Genomic DNA, 14853 nt, shown 5'->3' with positions numbered 1-14853 from the left:
GAAACATTCATTATCCTTCTCTCCTCTCTGTCCTGCCTAGTCTCTCTCTCTCTCTCTCTCTCTCTCTCTCTCTCTCTCTCTCTCTCTCTCTCTCTCTCTCTCTCTCGCTCTCTCTCTCACCCCATTCTTACCCCAATACCCTTTGCCTTCCTATCATCCTCCTCCTCTCTCCCCTCCCCCCCTCTCTCTCTCTCCCCCCGTCTCTCGCTGATCTCCCACCTGACAGCTCTAGCAGCTCCAGTCTCCAGTACCTCAGCAGAGCTCCAGCAGCCAGCAGCCAGCAGCATGCCAGACTCCGAGCTAGTCGTTCCTGCTCCCTGCCAGGTCATCATGGACAACGCCAACAAATGGTGAGTCAGAGTTACCCCATCTTTAAGGGTGGTTACCCCACCTTTAAGAGTTACGCCACCTTTAAGAGTTACCCCACTTTAAGAGGGATATGACTAATGACAGTTTAAAATGTTTAAATGTTCTCCTTTATTACTAAGGAACTATCTCCTATGCCTGGTTGAAGGGCAGTTCTATGGGCTTATGTGAAGCCCTCTGTGACATTGCTTGTAAAAAGGGCTATACAAATACATTTGATTTGATTTTGATCTCTCTTGTATCTTTTAAGAATATTCTATCCTGTTGTAGTTTATGTTTTCCTCTTTGTTGTGTGTATGTGGATCGTTGTGTGATAGTGTTTTGATAGTAACTTTGTTGCACGTGGTACTGTGTGTCCTGTCACTCAGTAGTCACGTGCAACGTGTGGACTGTGTTTGAAAGCATCAGGGCTCAACATGTCCAAAGCTTATCTTCATCTGAGAGGATTACTACCATCTGATCATGCACACACACACACACACACACACAAAAACAAACACACGCCACGCTCACAGACAGACATACCACACACATACACCATAAACACATACACGCGTATACACACATACAAACACACACAAATACACACCGCACACATTCGAGCACACATATACAAACATAAATAAAAACACACAGACTGTGAGAGACTACACAAAACCTTGGAGGCAGCTGCTCATTCTGAAACCACGCTGATTGGCTCCTCTTGACGGCACAGGCCCAGATGGGGCTTCAAGTTTAGCTGACAGTCCTCTGTAATGTATATGTGGCCTGTCGCCTGTGGCCTGTGTGTGGCTGAGCCTAAAATAGCTCAGCCGTGGGTGACCTATAGAGAACACTGACGCGTTCCCTGTGCTGGTTCATGTTACTCTCCAGACTCACAGAGGCAGACCTGGCTCGGGTCCCCAGGCCCCAGTACCCAGGCCCCAGTACCCAGGCCCCAGTACCCAGATCCCCAGTATCCAGGCCCCAGTACCCAGTACCCAGATCCCCAGTACCCAGGCCCCAGTACCCAGTACCCAGATCCCCAGGCCCCAGTACCCAGGCCCCAGTACCCAGTACCCAGATCCCCAGATCCCCAGTACCCAGGCCCCAGGCCCCAGATCCCCAGGCCCCAGTACCCAGTACCCAGGCCCCAGTACCCAGGCCCCAGTACCCAGTACCCAGATCCCCAGGCCCCAGTACCCAGGCCCCAGTACCCAGTACCCAGGCCCCAGGAGCCTCGATGATTTTGGAGAGGACACGATCGCTCTCTAGGAGTCTGTATATGTCCTCTGATGATCTCTCCCTGTTAGGAGCTTTGCTTCTAAACATGTTTCATCCGGACTTCTCCTAAGGTGTGTGTGTTTCTTTGTGTGTGTGTGTGTGTGTGTGTGAGAGTTTTTGTGAATGTGTGTGGATCTGTGAAGGTGCATGTCTAACTGTGTGTGTATGTTGTGTTTGTGTGTAAGTATGTGTGTGAGATCTGTAAACGTGTGTGTATGTTGTCTGTGTGTGTGTGTGTGTGTCAGTGCTCTGAGCAGTGTTGTTGACCTCAGCATGGTGTGTGTGTGTGTGTGTGTGTGTGTCAGTGTGAAGCAGAAGGGTGAGGAGAGCTGCAGGGACCTGATGGAGGCCTTCCAGACGTGCGTGAAGACCCTGTCAGAGAGCTCCTGACACGGCCCAGCCCCTTGGTCTGTACCCACAGCTCCACCTCCAGCAGCACAAAACACCTCCACCAGCAAACCAACACAAAACACCTCCACCAGCACAAAGTGGTGGTCACCACAGTGGTCAGCTACCACTGAGCTATCCCCCCAAATATATGTTGGGTGCTGGTGTGCTCTCAACTTGACATTTTATTTTCCTCTACTATCCCAGCATTCCCCTCCTCTCGGACTGAACCATCTGGTCCTTGCGGGCGGGGGTGAGCAGCAATGCCAGAAAACCTGAGACAAACTCTTCCACACACTGAGATGAGCCTGGCTCTCATACTGTGACTTGTCAATGCTAAGAGAAGCATCTATATTTTACAATAAAGACAGTCTTTGAATAAAGTTTGGACATTTTATGTGTTCTTTACTGCTGATATGATCATTGTGCTTGGGCATTGTGAATCAGTGTAGGCTTCATTGATTTTAGAATGTAATCGTTTTATGGGAATTAAATAAGTTTGCATAATATCAATGACTGAGATGACACACTCCTCAAAGAATCACGGGCGCCTTGGGTGACGCTATGCCTTTGAGATCTTATTTTTAATCCCAGTCAACAATCTTTCAGACATTATTAATTTTTTTCCATGAAATAGCTACACAATCCTTTTAACAGGTTTAAAATCTTAATAACTTTTAACATAAACACTTAACATGAAAGGCACCGTCAGACGCTCTCATGCATTCCAGAGAAAGATGTTGATTATTAATTTTGTGGGGCGGCTGTGGCTCAGGGGATAGAGAGGGTCGTCTCCTCCCAGGCCATGTGCCGAAGTCTCCTTGAGCAAGACTGAACTCCAAGTTGCTCCCGATGGGCAGAGCGGCGCCTTGCATGCAGGGGCGTAGCCAGGACATTATTTCTGGGGGGGCCAGCTCTGGCCAGTCTTTTATTTGGTGGCACTTGATTGTCAAAAACATTATTCAGAGCAGCAGTTTTCTAACGGTATCCAGTGGTTAGCTGCTAGTCTCCATTGAATTTCAGCTTTATACTGTTTCTGTCCAGGAAGGTTTAAAAAAAAGGTTGGGGTGGGGGGGCCGGCCACCACGTGGCTACGCCCCCTGCTTGCACCGCAGCTCCTGTACGGTCGGTATGTGTGAGTATGAATGGGTGAATGAGAGCCAAAATTGTAAAGCGCTTTGAGTGCCGCTAAGGTAGAAAACACGCTCTATAAATGCAGTCCATTTTACATGATAACACGTTTTAATTGAGTTATTGTAACGGCGATAGGTGGTGGACTCAAAAGCACGACTCAGAATATTCACCAAAAAAGGTTTTACTGGATTCAGAAGTCAAGGCAGAGAATGACATGAAGTACAAAGACAAACTAGCAATGAGAGATTGAAACACAAGGGCTAAATACACTGGGGCTAGATTGAAAACAGGTGCTGTCAATCAGGGCTGGGGAGGTCAATCACAGGCAGGGTAGGAGACACTGAAATGAGAGGAGAGGTGAGTACACACAGAAATAACCAAGACATGACCTAGGGAGTGGGGTGGGATGTGACAGTTATATTTAGATAATTATTAAAATAAAAATGATAAGCAATCTGTGATATGATATCTATGATAAAATCTTGACTGGCAGTTCATAAAGCATAGCCTACCTGAAGAATCGTCAGAATTAAAGGCCGTAAACAGCTGTGTTAATGGGTGCTTTATGTGGTGTTGATAAAAGAAGTGATTACTATCAGTGAGAAGTAACCAAGTGCAGCTGGCACGACCCTGCGAGGTGAATGCAGAGACACGCGCATTTCAGGGTGATGAGAGGGCGGGGAAGAGGGGATGGAGGGGGGTGGGACCCGGATGCTGATGCGAATGAGACGAAGGAAGAGGAGAGAGAAAATATCGATTTACGGCAAGAAAAGCAGAGGATTATAAAGGAAGAGGCCTCTATATGCGCAGTCTGTGTTTACGATAGGGAAAATTAGCGTGTGTGTAGAGTGTAGCGTGAACATACATGCAGCTGTCTGTTTCTCACCAGTAAAACGGTGAATGAATATTCGTGCCGGCGAGGGAGGACACGCCAAACACACAGAAGATGCTGTGATACGCTACTTGCAGGGAGAGAACGAGAGGGAGGGGGCGAGAGCGCCACGGTAAAGATGCTTGTTTTGCAAGGAACACATCTTTCCTCTAAGAAATGTGCTACGTTGTGGCTACAGGACGAAACGTATCATTTCGCGTTACAAAGAAACTTTAAAATGATTAGATTTTGACAGACGCTGATAGACTGGATAGACGTAGGCTAGGCTAACCCGGTTCAGGAGCATTCGAAGCTATTTGAATACATGCAGTTCCACCTGTGATGCAGGCCTTATCCAGTAAATACCATCTGTAATAGCTACTCTGGGCGAGAACAGCGCCTACCTGACTAATATTCAATTTAAATGCATCGATTGAGCAATTTCGTAATATTGCATCTATTTAACAGATTATATTGATATTGGTATAATTGTAATAGTGATAATGTGTCTATCACACTAAATCCTATGTAGATGATCGTAACGTTATGGACCAATACTTACAATACAATAGTAACTCAGCAGGTAGATTCTGACAGGAAGGTCGAACTGTTTTATAGGTCCTGTCGTATTTCTAGTCTCAATAGGTGTCACTATTTTTTTCTTATGTTTGTGACTGTGCTCCTCCTGATATCCTACCTCTCCTTCGTCAATTTAAATATTGTTATAGATGTCCGCTTTACTTAGAAGCGACCGCAAACGTAGAGAAAAACTATTATATTGACATCGATTTAGCCATTGATTAACAATGTTCCGGTACCCACAAGTTGTATTTCGGAATAAATGTCACCTTTACCGCTAGAGTACATGTATGTACAACTCCTACCTGTCTCAGAGAATCCTGCATTTCAGCATCTGTCATTACAGTCGTAGTTTAGAGGCGTGTATTCGAATACGATCTCAATATTTCATGATATCTTATATATATATTGCATAGTAATCACATACATTGCGTCCAGTACGTTAGTACTAGTATTAGTGTAGTAGTAGTAGTAGTAGTAGTGTATTAGTGGATAGTTAGAGCAGTATGAGTAAGGAACTGTCATTGAGTCAGTCAGCTCAATATGTTGGGCCATACCGACTGGAGAAGACGCTTGGGAAAGGACAGACAGGTGAGGCATCCTTATTACCTGTAAAGATTATTATGATGTGTGCATGTGTGTGTGTGTGTGCGTGCGTTTCTATGTGTGTGCGTGCGTGTGTTTGTGTGTGTGTGTGCATTTGTGTGTGTGTACAGGCATGTGTGTGTTTGTGTGTGTGTACAGGCATGTGTGCGTTTGTGTGTGTTTATGCTTGCCAGTGTGTGTGTGTGGGGTGCAGAGTGGATGTGTGTGCTGTCACCGGCTGTGTGTGTGTGTGTGTGACAGAACACCCTCCTGTGCTTCAGGTCTGGTCAAGCTCGGGGTGCACTGCATCACTGGCCAGAAGGTGGCCATCAAGATAGTGAACAGAGAGAAGCTGTCTGAGTCTGTTCTGATGAAGGTAGGGGAGGATCACCGCCAACATCACCACTGTTTTCTTTTGGATGATTAGAACTGTAACTGTAATGCAACTAGGATTTTCTACTTGTTTTTTGCTGTCCTGTTTTTGTTTACCGTGTTCAGTAGACGCACACAGGCAGTACCAGCTCCCCTAAAAACTGGGTCATTTCAACAACATTCAATTCCATCAGATCAGATGAGATAGGTGTTATGTGATTGCATTTAAATTCCAAATAAATTCCAATCTTGTCTCTTTTATCCTTTCATTCCCCTTTCTCTTTCTCTCCCCCCCCCCCCTCTCTCTCTCTCTCTCTCTCTCTGTTGTGTAGGTGGAGAGGGAGATTGCCATTCTGAAACTGATTGAGCATCCTCATGTGTTGAAGCTACATGATGTTTATGAGAATAACAAATACCTGTGAGTCATTCAGGAGCAGGACTCTGCTCTGCTCTGCCCCAGACACCAGACCCCACGCTGTGATGTGTGCATGACTCCAAGGACTGGATTAATCTTCTCTCTCTCTCTCTCTCTCTCTCTCTCTCTCTCTCTCTCTCTCTCTCTCTCTCTCTCTCTCTCTCTCTCTCTCTCTCTCTCTCTCTCTCTCTCTCTCTCTCTCTCTCTCTCTCTCTCTCTCTCTCTCTCTCTCTCTCTCTCTGTCTCTTTCTTTCTCTCTGCCTGTCTCTCTGCCTGTCTCTCTCTGCCTCTCTGCCTGTCTCTCTTTCTCTCTCCCTCTCTCTCTCTCCCTCTCTCCCTCTCTCTGTCTATATCTCTCTCTCCCCCCCAGGTACTTGGTGCTGGAGCACGTGTCTGGAGGAGAGCTGTTTGACTACCTGGTGAAGAAAGGCAGGCTGACTCCCAAGGAGGCCCGGAAGTTCTTCAGACAGATCATCTCTGCTCTGGACTTCTGCCACAGTCACTCCATCTGGTAGGGACCCTGTCACATGACCCTGTCACATGACCCTGTCACATGACCATCACTTGACCCTGACCTGCTGCTTGCACTCTTAGTGTGTATTAGTATCAGTGTGTATTAGTATTAGTGTGTATTGGTATTAGTGTGTATTGGTATTAGTATTAGTGTGTATTGGTACTAGTGAGTATGACTGCTGATGGCCCCCCTGCCTGCAGCCACAGAGACCTGAAGCCAGAGAACCTGCTGCTGGATGAGAAGAGCAACATCAGGATCGCAGACTTCGGCATGGCCTCCCTGCAGGTGGGAGACAGTCTGCTGGAGACCAGCTGTGGGTGAGTCCTCTCTCTGAGACACACCTGCTTACACACACCTGGACACACAGGTGTGTGTGTGTGTCAGGCCTTTGGTACCTTCTGTCTCTGATCTCATGTTGTTTTCAGATCCCCACACTACGCGTGTCCAGAGGTGATCCGGGTAGGTTCTCCTTACGTCGCCTGGACACTTACACTCACTAAGTATCATTCACTGAGAAGCTGCAATAAACCTTACATGTAAAAGAATTGTAGAATGAATTCAGTGTTTCTCTCTCTCTTCCTCTCTCTCCCCCCCCCCCTCTTCCCCTCCCTCCCCCTCTCCTCTCTCCCCCCCCTCCCCTCTCTCTTCCCCTCCCTCCCTCCCCCCTCCCTCTCCCCCTCCCTCCCTCTCTCTCCCCCTCCCTCCCCTTCCCTCTCTCCCCCCCTCCCTTCCTCCCCCTCCCCCCCTCTCTCCCCCCTCCCTGTCTCTCCCCCTCTTTCTCTCCCTCCCTCCCTCCCCCCCTCTCTCCCCCCTCTCTCCCTCTCCCCGTCCCTCTCTCAGGGTGAAAAGTACGATGGACGGAGAGCAGACGTGTGGAGTTGTGGAGTCATTCTCTTCGCTCTGCTGGTGGTGAGCGTGCCCCTCACACACACACACACACACACACACATCAGTATATTGTCATAAAGGACAGTGTGGGTGCTATTCGGTATCAGTAGGAATCAAATACAACTTTTGACATCCCTCTCTCTCTCTTGCTCCCTCTCTCTCTCTTGCTCACTCTCTCTCTCTTGGTCCCTCTCTCTCTCTTGCTCCCTCTCTCTCTCTTGCTCCCTCTCTCTCTCTTGCTCTCTCTCTCTCCCCCCCTCTCTCTCTTGCTCCCTCTCTCTTCCCCCCCTCTCTCTCTTGCTCCCTCTCTCTCTCTCTCTCCTCCCTCTCTCTCCCTCCCTCCTCCCCTCCTGTAGGGGGCGCTGCCGTTTGACCATGACAACCTGCGGCAGCTGCTGGAGAAGGTGAAGAGTGGGGTGTTCCACATGCCCCACTTCATCCCCCCCGACTGCCAGGCGCTGCTCAGGGGCATGATTGAGGTCTGCCCGGACAAGAGACTCACGGTATGGACCACAACCACAACCAGGGGTGGACCACAACCAGACCCAGACCCAGACCAGACCCAGACCAGACACAGACCAGACACAGACCCAGACCCAGACCAGACCAGACCCAGACCAGACACAGACCTGAAACATACCAGAACCAGTACAGACCCAGAACCAGTACAGACCCAGACCAGAACCAGTACAGACCCAGACAAGAACCGGAACCAGTACAGACCCAGACCCAGACCAGTACAGACCCAGAACCAGAATCAGACCCAGATCAGACCCAGAACCAGGACCAGATGCATGGACTTACTTGATACTGGGTCACTTGTTTGTGTTTAAGTATATAGTATACAAACAACATATAATATGTATCTAGTCATATAATGCTGTATTGTAAACCATACACAACATAAATGGTAAACATATTTTCTCATCTCGCACCCTGCCATGTGATCTGTGTGTGTGTGTGCCCCTGCTGGGAAGCCAGCCCTGGGAGGAGTGTTTGCACTCCAGGCTGCACCATCTGCCCTGCGCAGACAGTACTAATCGATCTTTCTGCCTCTTACAGCTAGAGGCCATTCAGAAGCACACCTGGTATCAGTGAGTATTCATTAGTTTGGTCTGATTCTCAGATGTAAATGACGTTGGATTTAAACCTCCCATAGACTGTATAGAGAAAGGGATACTTGTGTGTTTTGTTGTTAATGAATATACTTTCTATGTCTGTGTGTACCTGTGTGTGTGTCCTCCCCTCTGTGTGTGTGTGTGTCCTCCCCTCTGTGTGTGTCCTCCCCTCTGTGTGTGTCCTCCCCTGTGTGTGTGTGTGTCCTCCCCTCTGTGTGTGTCCTCCCCTCTGTGTGTGTCCTCCCCTGTGTGTGTGTGTGTGTCCTCCCCTGTGTGTGTGTGTGTGTGTCCTCCCCTCTGTGTGTGTCCTCCCCTCTGTGTGTGTCCTCCCCTGTGTGTGTGTGTGTGTGTGTCCTCCCCTGTGTGTGTGTGTGTCCTCCCCTGTGTGTGTGTGTGTCCTCCCCTCTGTGTGTGTGTGTCGTCCCCTGTGTGTGTGTGTCCTCCCCTGTGTGTGTGTCCTCCCCTGTGTGTGTGTGTCCTCCCCTGTGTGTGTGTGTCTCCAGGGGGGGCCGTAACGAGCCGTGTCCGGAGCAGCCTCCGCCCCGGCGTGTGTGTGTGGGCCGTGTCCTGTCCGTGGCTGAGCTGGACCCTGACGTGCTGGACAGCATGCACTCCCTGGGCTGCTTCAGGGACCGCAGCAAGCTGACCAGAGACCTGCAGAGTGACCAGTACGTACCGGGGGGGGGGGGACCAGAGACCTGCAGAGTGACCAGTACGTACCAGGGGGGGGGGACCAGAGACCTGCAGAGTGACCAGTACGTACCGGGGGGGGGGGGGGGGACCAGAGACCTGCAGAGTGACCAGTACGTACCAGGGGGGGGACCAGAGACCTGCAGAGTGACCAGTACGTACCGGGGGGGGGGGGACCAGAGACCTGCAGAGTGACCAGTACGTACCAGGGGGGGGGGGACCAGAGACCTGCAGAGTGACCAGTACGTACCAGGGGGTGGGGACCAGAGACCTGCAGAGTGACCAGTACGTACCAGGGGGGGGACCAGAGACCTGCAGAGTGACCAGTACGTACCAGGGGGGGGACCAGAGACCTGCAGAGTGACCAGTACGTACCAGGGGGGGGACCAGAGACCTGCAGAGTGACCAGTACGTACCAGGGGGTGGGGACCAGAGACCTGCAGAGTGACCAGTACGTACCAGGGGGGGGGGACCAGAGACCTGCAGAGTGACCAGTACGTACCAGGGGGGGGGGACCAGAGACCTGCAGAGTGACCAGTACGTACCAGGGGGGGGGGACCAGAGACCTGCAGAGTGACCAGTACGTACCGGGGGTGGGGGACCAGAGACCTGCAGAGTGACCAGTACGTACCAGGGGGGGGACCAGAGACCTGCAGAGTGACCAGTACGTACCAGGGGGGGGACCAGAGACCTGCAGAGTGACCAGTACGTACCAGGGGGGGGACCAGAGACCTGCAGAGTGACCAGTACGTACCAGGGGGTGGGGACCAGAGACCTGCAGAGTGACCAGTACGTACCAGGGGGGGGGGACCAGAGACCTGCAGAGTGACCAGTACGTACCAGGGGGGGGGGACCAGAGACCTGCAGAGTGACCAGTACGTACCAGGGGGGGGGGACCAGAGACCTGCAGAGTGACCAGTACGTACCGGGGGTGGGGGACCAGAGACCTGCAGAGTGACCAGTACGTACCGGGGGGGGGACCAGAGACCTGCAGAGTGACCAGTACGTACCAGGGGGGGGGGGGGGACCAGAGACCTGCAGAGTGACCAGTACGTACCAGGGGGGGGGGGGGGACCAGAGACCTGCAGAGTGACCAGTACGTACCAGGGGTGGGGGACCAGAGACCTGCAGAGTGACCAGTACGTACCAGGGGTGGGGGACCAGAGACCTGCAGAGTAACCAGTACGTACCGGGGGGGGGGGGGGGGACCAGAGACCTGCAGAGTGACCAGTACGTACCAGGGGTGGGGGACCAGAGACCTGCAGAATGACCAGTACGTACCGGGGGGGGGGGACCAGAGACCTGCAGAGTGACCAGTACGTACCAGGGGGGGGGGGACCAGAGACCTGCAGAGTGACCAGTACGTACCAGGGGGGGGGGGGGGGACCAGAGACCTGCAGAGTGACCAGTACGTACCAGGGGTGGGGGACCAGAGACCTGCAGAGTAACCAGTACGTACCGGGGGGGGGGGGGGGGGGACCAGAGACCTGCAGAGTGACCAGTACGTACCAGGGGTGGGGGACCAGAGACCTGCAGAATGACCAGTACGTACCGGGGGGGGGGGACCAGAGACCTGCAGAGTGACCAGTACGTACCAGGGGTGGGGGACCAGAGACCTGCAGAGTGACCAGTACGTACCAGGGGGGGGGGGGGGACCAGAGACCTGCAGAGTGACCAGTACGTACCAGGTGGGGCTCATGTTCATCAGGGTTTTTCAAGTTTCCTTATGTGACATCAGTTATGTCCTTATTGTCTAGTTTTCTTTCCTCCGCCCCCTCCTCCCCCCCCCCCCCTCAGGGACAACCAGGAGAAAATGATCTACTACCTGCTGCTGGACAGGAAGGAGCGTTACCCCAGCTACGAGGACGAGGATCTGCCTCCACGTAATGACGTGGGTCAGTCAGCAGGGGGCAGGAGTGAGCCGCCCCTCTCTTCCTCTCCAGACCAGACCTGTCTGTCTGTGTGTCTGGGTGTGGGTCTGTCTGTGTGTCTGGGTGTGGGTCTGTCTGTGTGTCTGGGTGTGGGTCTGTCTGTGTGTCTGGGTGTGAGGTGGGTTTCTGGGGGGGGGGGGGGGGGGTGTATGTGTGTGTGTCTTGGGGGGATGTGTGTGTGTGTGTGTGTGAGATGTGTCTCAGGAAGTGGGGACAGTACTGTGTTTAAAGGGGGGTGGCGTCTCCCTGCTCCCTCACCCTGCTGATGTGTGTGTGTGTGTGCGGGCCACAGCTGACCCCCCCAGGAAGCGTGTGGACTCCCCCATGCTGACGCGTCACGGTCGCTGCCGGCCGGAGAGGAAGAGCCTGGAGGTGCTGAGCGTCACAGAGCAGGGGTCTCCCACCCCACCCCGCAGGGCCTTGGACACCGCACACAGCCAGAGGTACACACACAAACAGAAACATACTCTCACACACACACACACTTACCTACACACACACACTTACACAACGAACACATTCTGATAGTCCGTGTTTCCTCTGCTGTGTGTGTGTGTGTCCCAGGTCTCGGTCGGTCAGCGGGGCCTCCACCGGCCTGTCCTCCAGCCCGCTCACCAGCCCCAGGGTAAGGGCCCTCAGGCCAGCGCCTCTCCTCCCCCCTGTCTCCCTCCTCAGCCTGCTCTCACACAGGCTCCAGGTCAGCTGGGTGTGTCCGACGCTCTGTCATGGACCTGGCTTCCAAACCAATCAAACGTAGAACGGAACATTTCGTACACTTCATCGATCATTTCTCTCCAGCTCCACTCGTCAGCCTGGCTCTGACTCCATGACACCTCTCACCTCATTGCATAAGATTCCATTGCTGGTCTCCCCAGCATTCACTATTGCAACACTGTGGAACAGCCCAGATCAGACATAAGCAAAAGAGAACTGAGCTAGATACCACTCAGGAAGGAAGCATGAAAGAGCAACAGGATTCTGAAACGCAACCAGAAACAAATCCCCTGCATGGCTCCTGCTCGTTCATAAAGCCTTCTGCAGTTTCTTTTAATACTGTCAACGTTCCATCAAATGAGTTTACGGTACTGGAAAGAGCATGATTTAGTTGTAGTGAATGACAAGGTTAACGATGCACTCTAGTCGCTTCCTGTCACATGATCACTTTCAGGAATCACTTCCTGTCACATGATCACTTTCAGGAATCACTCTGCTTCACTCTCCAGTCACCCATGACGCTCATCTCCATCCTTCTCTCTCCATTTTCCATCCCCTCTCTTTCTATTCTTCTTTTCCACACCTCCCCAACCCCAGTCCTATCAGAGCCCTGTCTTCACCTTCAGCCAATCAGACGTCACCTCCGCCACCTCCCACCCCAAGGACACGCCCAGACAAGGGAGTTCCACGGCGCCCCGCCCCGCCCGCGCCGCGGAGAAGCTCAAGCACCCCCAGAACCCCAAAACCCAGACCCTGCCCACCAAGGGCCCCTCCGAACGCCCCCACCTCCAGCCCATCAAGTCCCTCCCCCTCCACAACTCCCCCTCCCGCTCCCCCTCCCCCTCGCCCCTCCTCTCCCCCATCCCTCGCCTGTTTTTCTTCCCCTCTCCGTCCGTCCTCAAGTCTGTCACTAAGAGCTTCTATTCCAACTCTGGTCACTGTGTGTCGCAGGTCACCCCGCAGGGTTCGCCCCTGCCCACGCCCCTGGGCACCCCCGTCCACCACCCCCACCACCCCTCCTCCACCCCGCCCTCCTCCTCCTCCTCCTCCTCTTCCTCGCGGGCAGAGGGAGGGGGCGTGGGCTCTCTCTCCCTCACCCCGCCCTCCAGCCCAGGAGGGGGCGGCATGGCCGCCAGTAGCTCTGCCCACTGGAGGACCCGCCTCAACTCCTTCAAGAACAACCTGCTGGGGTCGCCGAGGTTCCACCGGCGCAAGCTGCAGGGTGAGAGGTCAAAGGTCATGACAAAACGGTCTACAGGGGGTTTCCTGTTGAAGTTGTGTTGCGATGATTCTGACTGTGATGTGAAGGAGAACAGGTTAGACTCTTACAGTGTAAACACACATGCTGGATGCTATCCACAGCAAGAGGTGAAGGACAATTTAAGTTTTTTTCTTTTTAACTAAACTACCGATAATTGTTGATGCTGTCTGTCACGGCCAGGATGCTCTCGATAAAGAGATTTCTCTTTGAGCTCTCATTGAGCCCTTCCTGGTTGCAGACAGGTTGAGTACAGGGACACGGGTTAAGGTAGCAAGCTGTACCCTCCTGGAGGTCTGAGTCTGTGTCTCTGCTCCACAGTTCCAACTTCTGAAGACATGTCCAGTCTGACCCCGGAGTCTAGTCCTGAGTATGATCACACACACCTCCACAAACACACCCTCGCTTATATACATGCTCGTTCATTTCAAATCACTGTTACTGTGGGCCTTCCTTCAGGCTGGCTAAGAAGTCGTGGTTCGGGAACTTCATCAGCCTGGAGAAGGAGGAGCAGATCTTCGTTATGATCAGAGACAAACCTCTGAGCTCCGTCAAAGCTGACATCGTCCACGCCTTCCTGTCTGTGAGTGAGCCTCTCCTCCTCTCTTCCCCTCCCCTCTCCTCTCCTCCTCCCCTCCTCCTCGCCTCTCTCTCTTCTCTCCTCTCCCCTCCTCCTCTCTTCTCTCCTCTCTCTTCTCTCCACCTCTCTTCTCTCCCTTCCTCCTCTCTGTTCATAGGCTTAGAACTAAGCCAGAGCAGGTGGCGTGACTGAGTCTCTCTCTACCTCCCGCCCCCCAGATCCCCTCCCTCAGTCACAGTGTCATCTCCCAGACCAGTTTCCGGGCAGAGTACAAGACCTCTGGCGGCCCGTCGGTCTTCCAGAAGCCGGTCAAGTTCCAGGTGGACATCGCCTTCTCCGAGGGCGAGCGGGAGAGGGAGCGGGAGAGGGAGAGCAAGAGAGAGTCGGGTATCTACAGCGTGACCTTCACCCTCATATCAGGTCAGTGGGGCTCCAGGGCAGTACTGAGGAAACAGACACACGTTATACCCAGAGGATTGAATTGATGCTGTTTGGTGAGAAAGTAGGGCAGATTTGGTATGGTGCTTTTGACTGCGTGTGTGTGTCCAGGTCCTAGTCGCAGGTTTAAACGAGTGGTTGAGACGATCCAGGCCCAGCTTCTGAGCTCTCACGATCAGCCCATGGCACAGGCCCTCTCCGGTGAGCCCCTCCCCCACACACACACACCCCTACACACACCGTCATCTACGACAGGGTCACTTGACCTCCCCCTGCCTCTCTCTCTCCTCTGACCCCTTCCCAGACGAGAAGAACGGCCGTCCCCACGGGACCCCCACCCGCCAGAACTCCCGCCGCTCTGAGGGTGGGGGCGACCGCTGTGAGTGGGGCGACCGAGCGGACGGAGCGGGGATCGGAGGCAGCGGGGGTGTCCTCCAGCGCCGGGGCTCCGGGAAGGAGAGGACACGCCTTCTGTCCTCCAACGGGACCCAGTCCCAGCCCTAGGACCCAGTCCCAGCCCTAGGACCCGGCCCGCGGAGCAGACAGGGAGCAGGGCCACAAAACAGGAAACAGCAGAAAACATCACCAGGGACGAAAACCAAAACACAAACTTGTCAGCTGTGAGCGATCTGATCTGTCCTGCTTCCAGGAAGAAGCTTTTCTCACGACGTCCATTTTAAAGCCTCGTCCTCCTTAAGGAACAAATATTATGATAGAAATTGCTTTTGCACCACTCACACATCCGCACAA

The 14853-nt window shown here is 53.0% G+C and overlaps 1 protein-coding gene and 1 long non-coding RNA gene across 3 annotated transcripts; both read left to right on the top strand.

The window, feature by feature from the left end:
* The first annotated feature begins 239 nt into the window (after positions 1–239).
* LOC136939157 (uncharacterized) lies at positions 240–2399 on the top strand. Its single transcript, XR_010875723.1, has 3 exons — positions 240–350; positions 1935–2036; positions 2224–2399. It is a non-coding gene; the product is annotated as an uncharacterized lncRNA (long non-coding RNA).
* A 2707-nt stretch (positions 2400–5106) lies between these two features.
* Positions 5107–14607, top strand: LOC136939156 (serine/threonine-protein kinase BRSK2-like). Of its 2 annotated transcripts, none has more exons than XM_067232006.1 (19): positions 5107–5191; positions 5467–5561; positions 5890–5975; positions 6343–6483; positions 6687–6803; positions 6912–6945; positions 7327–7395; positions 7731–7877; positions 8437–8468; positions 8996–9160; positions 10980–11077; positions 11406–11556; positions 11678–11738; positions 12779–13049; positions 13407–13455; positions 13545–13668; positions 13884–14085; positions 14215–14299; positions 14391–14607. In XM_067232006.1, exons 1-19 carry the CDS (start codon positions 5107–5109, stop codon positions 14605–14607), a joined length of 2229 nt encoding a protein of 742 aa, XP_067088107.1. The 2 variants fall into 2 exon arrangements, with proteins under 2 accessions (XP_067088107.1, XP_067088106.1); XM_067232005.1 differs by having other exon boundaries at positions 14215–14304; positions 14375–14607.
* Positions 14608–14853: the final 246 nt, after the last annotated feature.

Source organism: Osmerus mordax, unplaced genomic scaffold, assembly GCF_038355195.1.
Source record: "Osmerus mordax isolate fOsmMor3 unplaced genomic scaffold, fOsmMor3.pri Scaffold_140, whole genome shotgun sequence".
NCBI lineage: Eukaryota > Metazoa > Chordata > Actinopteri > Osmeriformes > Osmeridae > Osmerus > Osmerus mordax.
Note: the sequence above shows the minus strand (reverse complement) of the source record. Positions and strands in the feature narration are given on the sequence as shown.

Bases quoted from the DNA above. Each gene is read 5' to 3' on its own strand.
- LOC136939156 (XM_067232005.1), top strand. From the start codon at position 5,107: ATGAGTAAGGAACTGTCATTGAGTCAGTCAGCTCAATATGTTGGGCCA. The intron at 7,396-7,730 runs GTGAGCGTGCCC...CCCCTCCTGTAG, and splicing joins TTCTCTTCGCTCTGCTGGTG to GGGGCGCTGCCGTTTGACCA. The intron at 13,050-13,406 runs GTGAGAGGTCAA...TCTGCTCCACAG, and splicing joins CCACCGGCGCAAGCTGCAGG to TTCCAACTTCTGAAGACATG.